The sequence below is a fragment of the Delphinus delphis genome, chromosome 15 (assembly GCF_949987515.2).
Source record: "Delphinus delphis chromosome 15, mDelDel1.2, whole genome shotgun sequence".
Taxonomy (NCBI): Eukaryota; Metazoa; Chordata; class Mammalia; order Artiodactyla; family Delphinidae; genus Delphinus; species Delphinus delphis.
In genome coordinates this window covers 42,593,251-42,611,984 of record NC_082697.1, presented here as the reverse complement: position 1 = coordinate 42,611,984, position 18,734 = coordinate 42,593,251, and the positions used below count along the sequence as shown (strand labels likewise).

The window sequence follows — 18,734 nt, the reverse complement described above, 5'->3', positions numbered from 1 at the left end:
AATTTAGTGAAGGGTGTGTGGTGTATGTCCATTTCTAGGAGGTATCAGTTTAGGGAGAAGTTAGAGCAGCTTTTGAACCTAGCGCTCAAATAACGATCAGTCAACGATTTGCATTTCAGAAAACTCATAGAAGAGATGGAGGAAAAGCAAAAGTCCGACAAGGCTGCGCTGGAGCGGATGCAGCAGGAGGTGGAGACCCAGCGCAAGGAGACGGAGATCGTGCAGCTACAGATCCGCAAGCAGGAGGAGAGCCTCAAGCGCCGCAGCTTCCACCTGGAGAGCAAGCTCAAGAACCTGCTGGCCGAAAAGGAGCGGTTCGAGGAGGAGAGGCTGAGGGAGCAGCAGGAGACTGAGCTGCAGAAGAAGAAACAGGAAGAGGAGCGGTTTCTCCGCGTCCGGGAAGAGCTCCAGCGGCTGCAAGAACTCAACAGCCATGAGAAGGCCGAGAAGGTTCAGATATTTCAGGAGCTGGAGCAACTCAAAAGGGAAAAAGAGGAGCAGTGTGTCAGGCTGGAGCAGGAGAGGAGGCGGCTGGAGGGGCAGGAGGAGGAGCAGGTCCTGCGCGTGGCGCGCCTGGAGGAGCAGCTCCGGGAGAAGCGGGAGCTGGTCCGGCTGCCGCGGCTCGGGGAGGCGCAGCGCGCGGAGGAGGAGCGGCAGGACCTCGAGGGCATCCGCGCATGTCTCCTGCGGGCCAAGGAGGCCTGTGCCGAGGGGGATGGCGATGGCCGGGAGCTCGAACGGGCGCAGCTGCGTTTCTTAGCGTTCAAGCGAAGGCAGCTGGCCGCGCTGACCACCCTGGAGAAGGAGCTGGTTCAGCAGAAGGAGCTCCTGAAAAAGGAAGTGGAGGAAGAACGTGAAATCCTGGAGCGCTTAAAATCTGGCAGCAAGGAAGAATCGAAGTCGTTGTTCAAGAAGGATGGTGGTGCCGCAGATGTGCCCCACGCGGCTGGAGATGCGGAGCAGATCAAGCCGGCGGAGGGGAGGCTGCAGTGTAAGGAGAGCCAGCTCCAGTATCTCCTGCAGCATCATTTGCCGAGGCTGTTGGAAGAGAAACAGAGAGCCTGCGAGATCCTCGACCGAGGTCCTCTCGGCCTGGACAACACTCTCTACCAAGTGGAGAAAGAGATGGAAGAAAAAGAAGAGCAGCTCGCGCAGTACCAGGCCAGCGCCAGCCAGCTGCAGAAGCTCCAGGCCACCTTCGAGTTCACGGCCAACGTGGCCCGTCAGGAGGAGAAGGTGAGGCGGAAGGAAAAGGAGATCCTGGAATCCCGGGAGCAGCAGCAGAGGGAGGCGCTGGAGCGGGCGGTGGCCCGGCTGGAGCGGAGGCACTCTGCCCTGCAGCGGCGCTACGCCCGGGGCCTGGGGGCCGAGGAGTGGAGGCCGAAGCCGGCCACCTTGACCGCCGGCGGCAGCGAGCGGTCCGGGCTCCGGGCCGGCCTGGGGGCCGAGCAGGAAGCCCTGGAGAAGGACCGGGAGAGGTGAGCCGAGCCCGAGGGGACGCCTGCCACACCCTCCGTGCCCCACGGCATTAACCCTCGGGCTGTGATGGCGCGGCTTCTAGCCCTGGTGCTGTGTCTCTCACTGTTGTTTGAAAAAGTAATTCTGTAGCCTTTATGTTTTCTGATTCACTGGTAAATGCTTAGCCTTCTTTTCTTTTTCCTTAGGATCCTTGGTTTAGAGTCACTGGCCTAAAGTTGGAAAAAACACACAAACTAAGCCCATGTCTGTTACCTCACTGACCTCTGACTGTGTGTTTAATATTTGATAAACAGGGAAGACTGAGAAAGCTTCCAGCCGGATTCCCCCTCCCTCCTTCGGTGCTCTCCCCAAACCCCATTCCCTTTCGTTGACTCCTTTTCCCTCTGCTGCCCTTTCCCTCCCCTTCCTCCCTCTCCCCCCGCCCCCCCATGTCTTCTCTGGGACCTTGACCAGCACTTGTTCACAGGTTCCATAAACACTGATTTCCACACCTGGCAGCGAACTGAAAAATATCCCTCCCCCCACCCCTGCTGATTCTCAGTGTTTGAGAATCCAGAGGGACACCTCAGGATTCTGTATTAAAAAATAAACAAGCAAAGCTCTCTAGATGTTCCAAACATGGTGGTCTATCCAGGCATGTTAGGTCATGATTCTCTGATATTATTTTCGATGTTGTGAACTAGGGAGTAGCGCTGTTTTCATGATAAAGGAAGAATATTTCTCTTCCTCTACCTGTTGCCTGTCACCTTGCTTCTCAGAGGTAGGATCTCAAGACAAATAAATACGTGAACTGGGGGATGCTTTTTCTGCTAACCCTGCAGACGCGATGCCAAGACTCAGAGAGACTGGCGGCCGCCTATTGTGCAGACGTCATCGGATTTGGTGTCCCGCAAGGGGGCTTTGTGCCCTTCCTGCCCTGCTGGCCTTGGGCAGGCTCTTCCACCTTGGAGCCGCAGTGTCCTTACCCTCATGAGGAGGGCATGGGCCTGTGTATTTTCTGTAGTTCCAGACCCTTTGGTCTGTTGAGATCTTAACTGAAGCCCAGGTTACGGGGGCCTGGAATGCTGCCCCCTCCCCAGGAGCCCTCCCCTCACAGCACCTCCCGAGGGGCTGCAGCAGAAGCCCGGAGTGCTGGCCTCTAGGATTCCAGCTTGACATTGGCAGAGGCCTGGGATCCATGCTGATGACGAGGCAAGACCTACTGGGAGGTGTTGCCTGAGCCCCTGTCCACCATCTTGCCTGAAAAGGTCAGGACAGCCTCCTTTCAAACCATCTGCTTAAACTGGATTCTGTTTACCAAGCTCTCCAGTAATCCCCCCAGGCAAAACAGTGACAGGTGACAATCAAAAACCATAATGCTGTGACTTCAGAGAAATAGGTCTGTGGTTTAAGAAAATGATTGTAGGTACCTTATGTAAATGAAATTGCTGGACAGAGGTCTAGCCCCAGGAAGTTTACAGCAGTGGAGGGCACGCTCTCTGTTTGTATCCTGCGCTGTGCAGTGAGAATGCAGCAGGGGCTTGGAGCCTGATGTCCTGGCTTTTGTCAACCGGCTTCGCTCCCTGGCCATTTAGTATTAATACTCGATTATAGTGGATACACTGTAACGATTTCCCGATGTCAGCTTTTCTCCAGAAGCCACGCAAAGGAGGCTTTTAGCTTCCCGTGTTTTGATGGAGTAGACTTTGCAAAGCCCTAATTCAGGCCAGCGAATTTTGAGCGCTTTGCTCTGGCTTTGATGGTCCTGCAGCTTTCTGGGGGTACTGGTGTTGTGTCTTATTATCTCTGGGTTCTCATGGCTGAGCCGGGGCCCGCTGTGCACCCTGAGCTGACCTCTTGTGCATTTCCAAAGTGCCAAATATCAAATTCATGTGGAGCCAGATTGGGCCAACGGCGCACTTGGCTTTCCCTGTCAGCTTGCTTTATGAGCGAGATTTAATCATTTTCTTTCTTCTTTCTCCTTGATGGTTGATGGGACAAGTGTCAGGCAGTTAGAAAGTGGTAGAGTTGCATCTCGAATCCAGCTTGTGCCCACTTTGTCCTCCTGTCTGCTGACGACAGAGCCACTGCTGGGCAGACCAGTTCTTCTCGTGTGCTGCGACCCTTTCCATGCAAGGCCCTGCTGTCCCTCGCCATGTATAGAAATCCTGCTCAGCCTTCAGGGTCCCACTGGCGCCTCTTTGCTGTGTAGAGTCCTTCCCATTGCCCAGCCCTGAAGGATGTCTTTGAACAACTCTGTAGGCATCATCTTAATTACAAACATTGGCCACCACCTACGTGCATTGGCTCATTTTCCTTACCATCTTTGAGATTCTGTGTTAACCTTGTTCCCTGGTTCTTTGCCCGCCACCTGGCCCCTGACATCACTTCTCTGTGCTCAGTCCTTCCTCCTTCAAGAATACTGCGTGCTCTGCAGTCTGGTGCTCAGTAATCGGTAGACAGATGAAAGGCTGAGTTCAGCTGCGCATTGTCTCCCGCGGACCCAGGAGCTCCTACCCTGGTGATCCCATAATCACATTTACGAGAGCCAAGACCTTGGCTTTCACGTTCAGGATAGAGCAGTCAAATCACTGCTGGCGACACCAGAGAGCTGGCAGTGTTGTGGCGTGTCAGCATCTGAAACCAGACTCTCTGAATTTTGGACCTGAAGGAATTTGGAGAGACTAGTTGACTCTCTCATTTGATACATGAAGAAATTGAGACCCAGCTGTCATTAACAGTGAGTGGGCTGCAGCCCCTAGATGGTTCTGTGGGCCAAATTTACTGGCAAGTTTGGCCCTCTAGCCTGATGGCCCTGGATTCAGTCGTGCCTGGGCCAGTGGGAGACCAGCCATACCTTACATTAGACGTATCATCTGTCATTGGAAATAAATGTTTGGTTCCACAGCTCATGGTTTATATTAATTTCTCTAGATACTCAACCTGCTTTCCTAGGTCTCTCTCGCCTGTTTCTGTTTTCCACACCCACTGCCTTAGCCAAAGCGGATTCCTGGTTTTTGTGGCTCAGTCCCTTTGTTTCTGCACCTGGAAAACCACCCACTGTCATTTCCAAATGCCAAATTCCCACTGGCCCGTGAAGACTCAACTTAGAACTGCCTTGACCATGAAGTTTCTCCTAGATTGGCAGTTTTAAAGAATTCTTTAAAGCAGAGATCTCTTTTGTCAAGTAGAAATACTTATTGGGATCTGATATGTAGGCTACAACCAACTGTTTTGTTGAAGCTGGGTTTGGGACTCAGAATCCTGCACATCTAGCTCTGAGGATTTGCTGAGCACAGTGGGAATATCTTTGCCCTTGATGGTAGAACTCTCTCCAACTTTTGGGTGCCTGTAGCACTTGTCCTGCACCGCTCTTGTGGCCTATTGTCACCTTATACCTTGTCTTATAGGTATGTGGTACCTTTTCTACTGGAAGGTAAAGCTCTTTGCACAGTTTTGGTCTGGATCTCCCATGGTTTCTAGGGAAGATTCTCAGGAGATACTGTTAATGAGTGAATTCACAGAACTTCCATCTCTGTAGGTTAGAACATGAAATCCAGCAGTTGAAGCAGAAGATCTGTGAGGTCGATGGTGTTCAAAAAGGGCATCGTGGGACCTTGGAGGGAAAACCTGCTTCTTCCAGCTTGCCATCCAGTGCTGAAAAGTCTTACCTGGTCCCCCTGATGGATGCCAGGTACTGGACATTAAATTGATGGCATGCCTATTTCTGATGTGATTTAGTGACTCACAGTACCTTATATTGGCCAGTTTGCATATGGAGGGCTCTATCAAAGGTGGTAAGCAGTACTTGTCCCCACGACATGCTTTGTCCTGATCAGCTGCTGCCTGGCCCGTGGTGGGGTGAGATGTCATTTAAAGGGCCCAAGACCTGAGACCTGACCGGCCAAATCTAAGGAATACTGGTGCAAGGAGTTTGTGTGAGAAGGTGGAATTAAAAGGTTCAGGGAAACCAGTTCATCCAGAAAGAAGTGATACAAGGCTAGGTTGAGGGGAACAAAGTAGAGTTAACTGAATTGTACCAGGAAGGACCTTGTGCTGACAAATAATTTATAGAAGCCATAGATTACAAATAGATGAAGTCTGTCACGAAGACTGTACCAGTATATTCAGAATGATCACGAAGAGCATAAATACAAATCTGATGTTACTATAGGAAAATGATTTTCAACTTGGGTGGCATCATGAATTGCCCTGTGGCTTACAGCCCTCAGCTAAATCAACCTAATCGTTCTTTGCCTATAAGAAAATTGACTATCTTTCTCAACCCCATCTACGTCATGGGGACATTTCAAATTGGGCAGCCCTGAGCCCTGGCTGGTAGGAGTTAGGTATTCAGGTATCAGAATGTACTCAGAATGGCATGAGCCTCTATGGTCCCTTAAATCTAGGTCTGCATCTTCTGTGGTGCTCATTTAAAATTTGAGGTCCAGGGAGATTTGTTTCTAAGTGGCCTTGGTTCAGATTCAGTTGCATATGATTTTCTTTACTGAAATACTGAAAGGTAAACGCTGCATTTTATTACCCTAGCTCCATTCTGTGGGGCTGTTTTACCTGTAATATTAATCTCTTTACCCAGCATATCAGGAAGTCATTTAGCCATGGTCAGTAGTACAGAAATGTGTGTAGGATTTTGCATGGGCTTAGAAAGGTGCAACCAGATTCCTTATTTTTTAGTGTGCTAAGATGTAAACATGCAAAACACTTCATTTAAAATAATCCGTCTAATTCATTGTCTGTAGAACTGGGGCAGGGAGCCTAGAACTGAGAAGGCCTTGCCTTTGGGCGGCCTGAGCCGCTAGAAAGATGTTGATGGAACCCAAATTCTCTCTTTCCCTGGTTCCTCTGGGTGGATGGCTGTACTTCACACAGTATCCCCTGTATCGTATTGGGTACCAGCTGTTTTCCCTGTATCGTATGGGGTACCAGATATTCGGTTGACAGCTGTTTCTGGCTTCAGCCATCTTGACCCTTCACCAGGCATTTTGGAAGGTCTAGAGACCTTTAAAATGTGGTGTCTCGTGGCCGGGTGCAGAGACAAGACAGAGCAGGAATGATGTGAGACATTGTTCCATCCAATAGTGAAGGTCTGTGGAGAGTGCATCTACTTTTTGTTTTTCCTTTTAATCCTCTGAAATGATTTTGTGTTTTGTGAGAAATAAGAATCATCGTTTTCTGTGTGAGGAAACGGAGGCTCGGTGAATGAAGTGTTGGGTAGTGATGCCTTCTGAGACCGCAGAGTCATCTGGAACCCAAGTCTGCAACTCTCCCCTGTCCTGCAGCAGAGGTTCCGCTCAGGACGTAGGGAGGGATTTGGATGGGATCACTGAGTCTCCCTTCTGTTCCCAAGATTCGGTTATTCGTCCAGGCCTCTCTTGTTTGGGGAAAACCCAGATAGTAAACACATGGCATTAGATTTCCTAGAAAGTTGACAGATGTTCCAGAGCCTGAGTTGTGATTACATTTGGCATTTAGAACGAGAAGGTTCCCAGCCGCAAAGGGCATGGTAACGAAAAGATCTCAGAATGCCCTGTGTGGTTACAAGCGGTCACGGACCCCCATCTCTTTTGCTTCCAGGATCAGTGCTTACATTGAAGAAGAAGTCCAGAGGCGCCTTCAGGATCTGCACCGTGTGGTTGGCGATGGCAGCAGTGCACCTGCCGAGACCGTGAAGGTGAGTGAAGGAGCAGGTGATCTGGTTATTCGTTTTCAAGATGACCTTTCAGTAAGGAGCGGGGGTGGGGGGGTGGGGGGTCTTTTATGTACTGTTTCTCAGAAAATTGAGATGCAAAATGCTGTAGAAATATTAAATATTGCTTGGGTGGAGCTTAACAGTTTATAAATAGTATTAATTCAAGAGTAACTTTATTTTAAAATTTTGAACTTCTGGGGGAAATTCTTGAGTGAGTATGAAGTTTCCTGAAGTGCTTTATTTACTTTGTTTGATTTATAAAAATTCTACACGTAACACCTTTCTGTTTTCTCCAAAAATATAATCAATTTCCATAAGTATTTAAATTCACTCGATAAATTATCCCAAGTAGAAATATAATTTTGCCTTTGAGAAGATACATACTTGTGACAAGCTGATTTTTATCAAAATAAAGTCATTTCATTTCTACCCTGCAAATTAAGAAGTGTCCTAAGGAAATTTGCCTTTAAAATTGTTCTTCGAATTTTAAGATTAGGAATAAATGGTTCAGTTCCCTTACAGGCAGATGTATCGATAAAGTCCCGTTTACCTTGGGAATATAAATTCTCAAGAAGGGTTGTCATTGTGGAATGACAAGTATGTTTCCTTAGAATTTTGTTCTCATAAATATTGTAATCAAATCATTTTTTCCCTCTTTATGAACATGCTATAGTTTAATATAGAGGGCTTTTATTTTCTTTTCAGGATAATGAGAAACTTCACAATGGCACCGTTCAACGTAAGCTAAAATACGAGGTAGGTAATGACTTTTCAGGTTGATAGGGTTGCCTTAAATTACAGCATGCTTGTGTGATTAAATTTTCTTAATGTTTAGTTGCGTGATTAGAATTTCAAGGTCCCAGTGAGATTAATGGCTAATAAGCAAGGCAAGCTATTATATGACTTAAAATTAAATGGAATCCTGCTGGTTGCAAACTGCTTTATTTATTTATTGTTAGGTTTTTTTGTGTTGTTTTTTTCTTTTTGCAAACTACTTTGACTTTGTTCGAATGGCGTGTAGCTGTGGTAGAGGCCCTTTGCTCAGTTTCTCATTCGTAGCAGTATCTTTCCCCTTGGTCTGCATTTAAAAGGCTGAATTATATAATCAGAATCAGATAGGGGGTTTGGAAATGAAACTGGGTACTTCTCGAGGTTTTAGAAACCCTGCATGTTTTATCGACCACGTTGGCAGCGGTGCAGAGGAAATACTCTTGGTTGGGTAGCTTATTTCTCTGGTGGGTTGTCAAACCAAGGTTTGTTTGGGCATACGATTTGTAAGGCTTTATCTGTATTTTCCTCCGCTGAGGGACTTGTCCTTACATACACTCCTAAATTAAAAAGCAAACAAGCAAAACTACCAGGTGGTGGAGATCTTACATCACTGAACAGAGGGAGCAGCGGAGGGGTGGGTGTCCCATGGGACACTGGCCACCACCTGGCCCTCCATCCCAACCATCCAGGAATGACACTGTCTTCCTGTGGACGTCCGTTTCCTCAGCAGGTAACCTTGTGAAGAGAAGGACATTGCCTTTCATTTCTTTGTGTCCTCGTGCCTGGTCTGTAGCAGGCTGGCAGTGAACCTTTCATGGTGCTGGTTTGTAGATATCATAATGACGATCTCAGCGGGGCATTTACAATGAAGGATTCCAGTGAAACAAACCAAGAGGCCAGAGAAACATGCATGAAGTTGGAATACTTGTCAGTTTCTGATTTGCATTGTCTGCCCCGATTACTCTTACTTGCCCATTGGAAAATTGCATCAAAGGTCTTAAGGTTTATTTTAGAGTAAATAAAATGCTAGACCAAGAAGTAGGTACTGTGGATCAATCCCCTACAACGTATTTTGATCAAAATAGCTGGCGATGTATAAGATGTGAAATATGGAAATCGATGCTTTGCGTGTGAATCAGGTCCTCTCTTCTGAAATCATGAATCAGTCAACGCGAATGGCTTAGGCTTTCGATTGAGCCTCTGCGTTAATCCACATGATGAAAACCAATGCCCGCAAGAATCTTCATGTGGAAAAGAATCGCTAAAGGTGCCACAGCCCCATTTCACCTGTTTTTGACAGAAGAGCTCTCTTGCCCCGTTGCCGTCCAAAGAAGTCACTGACGCCCCCAGCCGAGAGGAGAGGAGGAAGGTGGACCAGAACCACCACTGGATCCGGCCCGCGACCCGGAGCATCTCAGGTCCCTCTGCCCCCTCCTCAGCGCCAGGCGGAGGGGCCCGCCAGCGGGGGTCTCAGCCCTTGGAGCCCGAGCCGTCGCACAGCAGCGATTGTCACGGGGCGGCTCTCAACCAGAACACGTCGATCCAACTAAAATCTCTTTTCTTAGCGAAAGCAGCACCAGCGGTGAGGGACATTTTCAGGGTGAGTCAGAAAATTTCAGTGAACCCACGACCCCTGAAGGTGAACACAGCCCGGGGGTCACGTCCAGCTGGACTTGGCTGCAACGCGCATCCCAGGAAGTGTCTGTGCACAGCGGGAGCGAACAGACCAGGCAGAGCCAGCTCCTCTGCCTCGTTCTCTCTGAAAGTGTCTCAAGCCACAGCGTCCCCCCCGAGGGCTCCGGCCTCCGAGCTCTGCCGGGAGCAGGAAGCCAGGGAGGAGGTGGTGGCCAAGGCAGTGAGCTCTCTGGGGTCACCCGTGAGTGTCAGGCCAGAGGGAAGCAGCGGGTTGGGATCTTTTTACCAGCGGGTCTCAGACCTTTACAGAGACACCAGTAGCCACCTGCTGTGGGCGGGCACGCGGGGAGCCTGTGGGACCCTGGGGGCTCGCCTCCCGTGCAGCAGCACTCATCGCGAGGCCGCCGTTTCTGAAACTCTCACCCCTGGACACGCTCTTGGAGGCACCCGGGGTGTCACCAGAAGCTCATTCTTTTCCCGAAGAAGCTCAGGTTGGCAGCAGCAGGGAAGGGTCAGGGGCCGTCGGGCGGGCAGGGGGCCTGGTGCCCTACAGAGCCACAGCTGCCGACTTTCCAGGCTCCTCGCCGGGCTCCGTCTTCTGCCTAGAGGTGGAAGGTACCAGAATGGGCTCTGTGCTTAAGCAGACGCTCGTGCGATTCCCAGACCAAATGCTGAAGCTTCCAGAGTGCCCTTTGAAAGGCTTCCTTGAGCTGGTGGCCGGTTCCCTACCAGGACTTCGGGCGACACGAGTGAGGCCCAGTGTGTGTACTGGCTCGCTGTCGCCAGCTGCGCGGAGCCCGCCCCCTGGCCCGCGTGTGAGCTGCTGCTCCGCTCAGCCCTGTGCGCGCTGGTTCTGAATCCCCCAGCCTCCGTGGGTCTGCTCCGCGCTCTGCCCCTCTCTGGGCTACAGGAGGTTCAGATCGGCTTTGGTGGGCAGAGCGTTTCACTCCTGGGCTCTGCAGAGAGTCTCCTGCTCACCGCGCTTACCTACAGCAGACACCTCTGTCGGTAGATGTGCTGGGACCTCCTGTGTGTCCTGACGTCCAAGGCCGATGCCGCCGCCTGCGCCAGCCATCCTTTGTTCCAGCAAGATCTGGTCCAGCTTTCCCTTGATTGGAAGGCGGAAATCCCTGATTTAGTTTTGGTGAACGGAGTTCAGTTGTCATCCAGGTTCCAGAATACCTGGTCGACCTGATTTATTTCCTTCACGGAAACCTGGACGTGGACGCCCCGTCTCTGGTGGAGGTTCAGCTCTTGCTGTACACGGCAGTCAGAGTCGAGGGTGGCTCTGGCCCAGGCCACTGCCAGCCGCTGGTCCTTCTCAACACCCACGTCGCCCTGGTGAGGGAAGACGGCGTGTTCTACCCTCAGAGCGGCTCTCCGAGCTCGCCGCCTCCAGGGACACGGTTTGATGTGGTCAGGTGCCGAGCTTTAAGTGAATTCAGGTGTCTTGTTGTCGCAGAGATGAAAACAGCATCCACCATCAAACTCGTCTTCTTCCCGAAACTCACACCCACCAGATTCAGGAAGCAGTGTCGCCCAGCACCCTCAGGAAGCCCAGAATGTTCAGCTGCTCACCAGCACCTGTGTCCGGAGGGCGGCCGCAATGGGGCCCCTGAGGTCTGGAAGCTGACCCTCACCTCTCAGGACGAGGCTCTGTGCCTAATCGCACACTTGACGAGGCTCTAGGGAGGAGACCTGTGAAAATACTCCACGTATTTTTTGAGATCTTTCATAAAATAAACATGATGAAAGTCATCCAGGGCTATGTCTATCTCAGTGTAGCTAACTGATCTGAAGCTGGAAAAATGCAGGCCTCTATAAATTGAAAATGTAAATATTTTAAATATCGCCACTGAACTAAAAATAGGTGATAGTAGAGCACTGATGAAGTATCTTTATCACCACCTTGCTTCACTTTCTTGAACGTCAGCCGTGTAAATCGGGTCCTCATTATTTGTGAGGTGCTGGAAGCATTTCACATTGTGCTCGTGTCGACCTGTGCTTATGTGCCTTGGAGTCTATTTCTGCTGGACACTGGCAGGCGGATTTGTGCTGCCTGAAAAGGTGTCTGTCTGGTCTGGCAGTGACCCTCTTGACGTCCTCGCGTTGGCCAAGGTTGGGACAGCTCTGCCGCAGAGCACGTTAGTGACACATCAGGCTTCCCTGGAGGACCTGGGGGTTTACAGCGCCCTCCCCTCCCTGTAACACGTAGGATGTAGGCAGCGCCCCTGCCCTGTGGGGTCTTCTTCAGGGCATTGCCTTTTCCCTCCTCCCTTCAGACTCTGGACTGTTCCTTTCCAGCCTGTGACTTCAGCTCCTCCCTCGTTGGCTTAGCTTTGACTGCCCTTCCCCTGGGCCACATGCCCCCAGTGTGCCAGGCCTTCCTCTGAGCTTTGGTGGTCCTCTCCTAGAGAGACTCTTAGCCCCGGTGTAACTTCCCAGGCTGCCGTGCGCTATCTTATCAGATAGAGACCACGTCGATGGCATCCGGCGCTTCCCTGGCGGCCCTCCCGCCTGCCTCTCAGCTGGCTCACCCTCCTTCACCTCCGACCACGGGGGCCTGCTGGCCTCGCTTCTGAGAGCAACTCATGGCCGTGTCTGCCTCAGGTCGGGCTCCTCTCCCCACCGGTACCACCCAGGAGCCGGCTGCCCTCCTCCTGGGAAGAGGCTTGAAGCTGGGCTCTCAGAAATCTCTCCCTTCTCTGGTTGACCCCTTCCTTTGCCCCCGCTGCTGTTCACATTCCTGTGCGGAGTCGGGTTACACGTTTTGTACTGGTGTTTTACTGCATCTGACCCTGGGTTGCTCCGCGCACCTTCTCCTGTTTCTCAGTTATGAATGTCCTACTAGCTTCCAGAGTCTCAGGAGGAAGGGGGCCACCTCCCCCTGTCCTTCACTTCAGCCAGGGTCACGGCAGCTGCGCTGCAGTGCGTCCGCGCTTAGCGACTCGGCCGTTCCGCTAAGGCCTCCGTTTTAGCCTGGCCTGCGGGGGCCACTTTGTGTTCTGGTCAGATATTTACATAACGTGCAATATAATGTTGTAGCCCCCCTTCACTTCTGTTCCTCGTCCGTGATAGGGCCAGTGCCAGGGCTGACCCTTCCAGGGACTGTCCGTCTCCCTTTGGTCAGGAAATGCAGGTCTTCCCTCTCTTCCCCATCAGCGCCGACAACAAGCTACTGAACTTGCTCCAAGTTTCCAGCATTGGTTTTCCTCTCCCCAGGTTCTGGGGGACATGAGCGGGGAGAGGCAGGACCCGGGAGAGTGCATCAGGGTCCACACTGCTGGCCGCAGCCTGGTTTGCGGTGGCCAAGCGGAGCTTTTTGTCTTTTTGAGGTGATAGAATTCAAGTGTTTTTCCCTTTTCATGTGAAGCCCTTTTTACCTCTTCAGCAACACCCTCTACCCCCAATACACACAGACACACACACACACACACACGCACCCTATTGCCTTACACGTGGAGGCTTTTGAGTCTGCGGTAAGGACATGATTACAGTCAGTTCGCTTGTCACATGCTTGGCTGGTGGACCTTCTACCACAGAAAAAATTTCCAAAATGAACCACAATAGTCTTCTAATATCTTATCAATAATATTTCCCCTAATTTAAATTGAGTATTTTCTCGTGTGTTCTTGATAAGAAGAACGGAATGAATGATCATGAAGAGTGGAGAGAGTGAAGTTTAAGATGTCAGCAGAGGGATGCCTTGGTTGGAAAGGAAACAGTACATAAGCAGTTCAAAATTTTAACAGCGTGATACGTATTAAACAGACAGACCTGCTCGTCCTCATAGGTGAAGAAGCAGAATCCTACTGTGTTATCAATGATGTTCTTTAATTTTGTCCGTAGATGGAGCACACAGCGAAAGTGGGCATTGCATACAGATCATATTATCGGTTATGACTTGTTCAGTCTGCTTTACGGTCCAAGTGGCCCGAGGTGAGGGCTGCATTCTGCTCTCACTACAAAACAGAAGCAGCTGCCTCTGGGCAGTTCAGATTTCACGTGTCACTTCTTTTCACCTAAGCATACTTTTTACCTTGAGATCAAATACGGTCCTGATATGAGAATTTGATTTGCCATCATGAAGTGAGTATTAAGGTGGTCATGATGCCTGGAGAAGCCAGTGGAGTGGTGTGCGTGCCCTTGTCCTCCGTGGCTTCAGTCCTGGGGCCTCTCTGGCTCACGGGCTCATTTTCGGGTTCTGAGCCGGGACACTGCGGCAGCGGAGCAGGCGTGGCAGCCTCAGCGTCCAGCCTGAAGTACCGTCTTCTCAGTTGTAACGAGTTCCTGTATCAGAAAGAAATAGATTCATACACACTTTATTATGTGGCATCTTGCACTGTCGTAATATAGGCGTAAGCTTGTTAATGCGTTCTAGACAATACCTCTTTGAGGCCTTTTGAAACAGTGATTTCATCTGAATTTGATTAAAATCCATTTTGCTCACAGCTGCCTGTTGTGCAGACTTGTGGTTGGCAGGGTGAATTTATTTCATCTTTGTTGAAAAACATTTCAAAACAGTTTGTCTCCCTGTTCCCATTACTTAAAAAACTGTGTGTGCATCCTCTGGAGAGAATGCTTACGCCTTCCAGTGGTCGTAATTACAGTAATTTTTATTTACATTCTTTAGACGAGTGATGAATTACAGCTTTGAATGATAAATAGATTAGAGCACTTTTATTAGTGCTTCTCAGATGGTCTTGTTGGACAGACCAGTTTCTCATGAGGTCGTCTTGTTAATTTAGTTACACAGCTTCCACTGTTCCCTTTAGTTGATACTGCTTCCTTCCCTAACGTACCTTTTGTGATGTCCTATCAGTCAGCTGTTGCCAAATAGCAGGCAACCCTCGAAATTGTAGTGACGCAACAAGAAAAAGCTTTTATTCCTCACTGATGGTTTGCAAGTAAATCGAGGCAGCTCTGCTTTAGGCTAAGGTCATCTGCAGGTCAGCTAGTTCGGTCTGCACCACCTGCCTCATTTTGGATCTACGTGGAAGGGGCAGTGGCCGTATCATGTCGATGACAGAAGCACGAAAAGGCAACCGTGCGTCATGTCTGCTAACATCCCCTTGGCCAACGCAAGTGACACATGCAAGTCCAAAGTCAAGGGGCAAAAGGCAGCGCACACTCCATTCACCACGAAGCCATGGCAAGAATATCTGCTCCTCCTCCTACGGCTACAAGGGAGAGAGAATTGGGACCACACCCAGATGCATTGGGTCAGGGTTCCCAAGGTTCTAGTGAAGATAAATTCAGATCAAACCTGTAGGACCTCTCCCTTCTGGAAGTACTGAGTCCTAGTTACTAGTTGAACTTATTTTCCAGTTCAGTCTTTGCTTGACACCTCCACAGGCTGATCATCACCTGCCTCTGAAGCAGTTTATCCATTGGGATCTGCTCTCGTTAGACCGTCGTTTCCATAGTCTTCCTTAATGTGGCCTCCATCTGCAGTCCGTCCGTCTGTGGCGCCCTCAGTCACAGAGTAGAACAAGTCTGTTTCACAACTGTGTTACATCACAGCCCTTCCAAGAACACAGTGCGCTCTCTCTCACCTCCTCGGGGTTTTCTTCTTTTTTTTTTTTTACGGTACGCGGGCCTCTCACTGCTGTGGCCTCTTCCGTTGCGGAGCACAGGCTCCGGACACGCAGGCTCAGCGGCCATGGCTCACGGGCCCAGCCGCCCCGCGGCATGTGGGATCCTCCCGGACCGGGACGCGAACCTGCGTCCCCTGCATCGGCAGGCGGACTCTCAACCACTGCGCCACCAGGGAAGCCCCAACGGGGTTTTCTTCTTTACCTCCAACACTCTTTGGTCCCCCTGCTGGTTCTTACACAACACAGATTCCAAACCACACCGTCTAGTCTCTTTTTAAGGATGCACCCTTGTAATTTTTAAAAAACCTCCTTTATAAGGAACGGAACGGAATACGGTTGGTGAGAAGGAAAGAGATTCTATTATAAAACACTACTCACGTTTTCTTCTTCTGCCATCTTGTTAAAACCTTCTGTTGCTGAAGATGCAGTGGACTACAGCGGTAACAGCCCTGACCACCCTTTATATTGTGGTTTACAGCGTGCAGAGTTCTTTCCTGTGTATTGTTTCTTTGGAGCCCCACAGTGATCCTCCCAGGATGGGCGAATTGTTATCGATTTCCATTTTGTATCTGAAAGGATCACTGATTGGGAATTGGAACTCAAACCCAGACCTTACTCCAGAATGTATGTTCTTTCCACAATGCCAGAGTCACCTTCTGGTCATGGTTATTCTTGACATTGCCTGAATACATTTTTTTGTTGTTGATTTGTTTTTTTCATAGGAATGAATACTTGATTGGAAGAACTATTGATTTTTTTTCTGACTTGTAACTTTTTTCTTGGAATTTCTAGACATTAAATATTATTTCTCTTTTTATGAGTTTTGTTTTTCAAGAATTGCCTTACAAGTTTCTTTGCCATTCCATCGTGTCTTCGTACGCCTTATGTATCCTTTTTGCTCTCTACATTTTAGCTCTTACAGAAGAAATGCCTGGGTATAATCATTGTGGCAGTACAGTACAGATAACCTTGTGTGCTCGAAGTTGCTCCTTTAGTTGGAAGATTAAACAGTATGCTCTACAGAAACCTGATAAAGAGAATCTCCACCAATCCCCTACCCCCACTTCAGTTTTGCCTGGACCTGAGAAATTAGTACAGTTTGAACCAAAACTAGGGCTCAGCAGAAGTCAGTGAGTGACGATGAGTAGTATTTTTCTTGGGTCATTAAAGACATTGTAGAACCAGGAGGGAGATCAGCTGGTTTTCCCTCCTCAGGTCCTCAACTGCCTAGACTCATGTTTGGTAACGAGAGCCACATGATAGCTACTGCCACATTCGTACTAGACCTGTTATTTAGTCTTTTTTTAAATCATCCATCTAACGATGGGTTATCCAGAGACAATGACCATTAAAGTTCTTTTTGGTCTAGAGAAAGATGGGGACATTTTTAATAGCTTCAGGCTGAAACATTCATCAGATCATTCAGTATTTCCAAACCTTGAAACAATGTTGATCAATCAACTCAGATCTACATGGATGAAATAATCTACTTTTAGTGAGAATCACAGATTCGAATTTACTGGAAGGCCAGTAAACTCAGGATATTCCACAAGCATTTGTATCCAACACAATTTGTCATTTTCTGGGTAATTTATCCTTGATAACATACAGATATAGATACATATCAAAAGGAAAGAAATACTCCTTTATTTGAAAATCCATATTTCTGTTTCCTGACGTGCGTCTTTTAAAGTCACTTTAAAATGAGATGCAGTTCATGGTGGTTCTACCTGTCGGGCTGTTGTTAAGTCCTGACCCTGACCTGGAGCAGGTAGGTGTGCCATGTGTCTTAGCAAATCCAGGTCAGTTGTTGGTACTAAGCCTTCAAAGGTGGTGTGGGACTAGCCCCGGTCCCTTCACAGCACAGGCTGGCTTCGCCTTCTGGAGAGGAACGCAAGCATGTCTTGGCTTTTTGCCACATTTGTAACGTACATCTGCTCACACAGGTTACCTTTATGCCCCATTTCCTGTGACGTGGCTCGTATTTGAGAAGGTGATGGGTCCTCACCATCTCTGCCCCAGACCCCCGTTTTCAAACTGCTGGGTCATAGTAGGTGCTTGATGCAAATAGCTCTAATTAGAACTATGACTGTGGCATGTGTGGTTGAAAAAAGAGGGATTAGAAATATGTGCTATGCTGGGAACAGAGAAAGGGGAATTACTAGTTTTTGCTAAATCTGATAAAAACCCAGGTTTGCCTGTATTTTAGAAGCAAAGCTTGGATATTTGGCTAAGAGATCAGACGGCCGTCCTGAGCCCTGACCTTGTCATGGTTAAAGCATATACTGAATTCAGCCATCTGGTATGTAATTAGAGCATTTAGGGGAGAATGTTGATGACTCCCTTTGGAATCGGTTCACTCTGTGCCCTCTGCAGTGCCGACAGTGATCCTAGTGGATGTTAATGCTGCTTCCTATTAATTTTCTTAATTTGCTCCTTTTGAAGGAGACAGCCTGAGTAGGAAGAGAAGATTCTAATCTGAATATTCAAAACGTAGCCTGTGTTCTGTCTGCTTCTTTAGGCTGAGGACTGGACTATAATATTTCCACACCACTGGAAAAATAGTGAATTTGTTGACACAGGACATTGTTTTGTTAAAAGCTATCAGAAAAATATTTCTCTGTATCTTATTTTAAAAGATTTTTTTTTTTTTAAGAGGACCATTTTTAAAGTCTTTATTGACTCTGTTACAGTATTGCTTCTGTTTTATGTTTCTGTTTTTCTGGCTGTGAGGCATGTGGGATCTTAGCTCTGCAACCAGGGATCGAACCCACACACCCTGCACTGGAAGGCGAAGTCTTAACCACTGGACCTCCAGGGAAGTCCCTAAAAGATATTTCTTATGTACAGGAATGTAATCCAAGTTACTAATTATGTACTTTTCCTTGACTTTTTATTTCTAAATAGAGCCAGTCTGTGGTGCATTTGAAATTCCTTGACCTGTCCTACATATTTATCCAGATCTCCTGCGAGACGTGCTTCCAGACATACAGCCTTTCATGTTTCTTTACCTCCTAGCATGATGTGTCACCAGCTTCCCCTTCCAAGTTTAAGAAACTGTGACTGACTCCAAAATAAATAATTCCATAGAAATTTAAAAACTCTCATAAATAATGGGATATATGATACAGCACACATTTGCTTGTCCGCTGTAAATCTCAAGATATTCAAAATATAGCTCCTTTCAAATAAAAAATAAATTTAGGAGACATTTGTGTTAGTTTTCCTTCCTGCCCAACATAAACATAGTTTAGGAGAACGTCAGGAACCTTTCACAGTATATCCTGAGAATTCGACATTTTTCATCAAATGTCAATTCAGAACATAGTGTCTAAAAATTACGTTGCAGCAGTGATGTGGTGGAAGCACATACTCTTCATTTTTCTCTATACTTTTGCTCAAATGTCTTCAGATCCCTGGCTTATTCTTCAGTTATTCATTTCTGCAGGTGTTCATTTCTCTACACCTGTTAATATTCAGTTAACTGTGAAATCAGTGAGAGTGAAGTAAACTGTGGTCCCAGATGTGGGAACTCTGACAATGTTTCTAATCCCCAATGTGCA

The 18,734-nt window shown here is 48.5% G+C and overlaps 1 protein-coding gene across 2 annotated transcripts in view; it reads left to right on the top strand.

Annotated features, from left to right (window-relative positions):
- KIF16B (kinesin family member 16B) overlaps positions 1-18,734 on the top strand; it is a 280,899-nt gene that overhangs the window by 171,993 nt on the left and 90,172 nt on the right. For both annotated transcript variants that reach the window (XM_060031261.1, XM_060031259.1), the window contains 4 exons: positions 120-1,478; positions 5,000-5,152; positions 7,054-7,150; positions 7,874-7,924. In XM_060031261.1, coding sequence (XP_059887244.1) covers positions 120-1,478; positions 5,000-5,152; positions 7,054-7,150; positions 7,874-7,924 — 1,660 coding nt within the window. The remainder of the gene's footprint in view (positions 1-119; positions 1,479-4,999; positions 5,153-7,053; positions 7,151-7,873; positions 7,925-18,734) is intronic.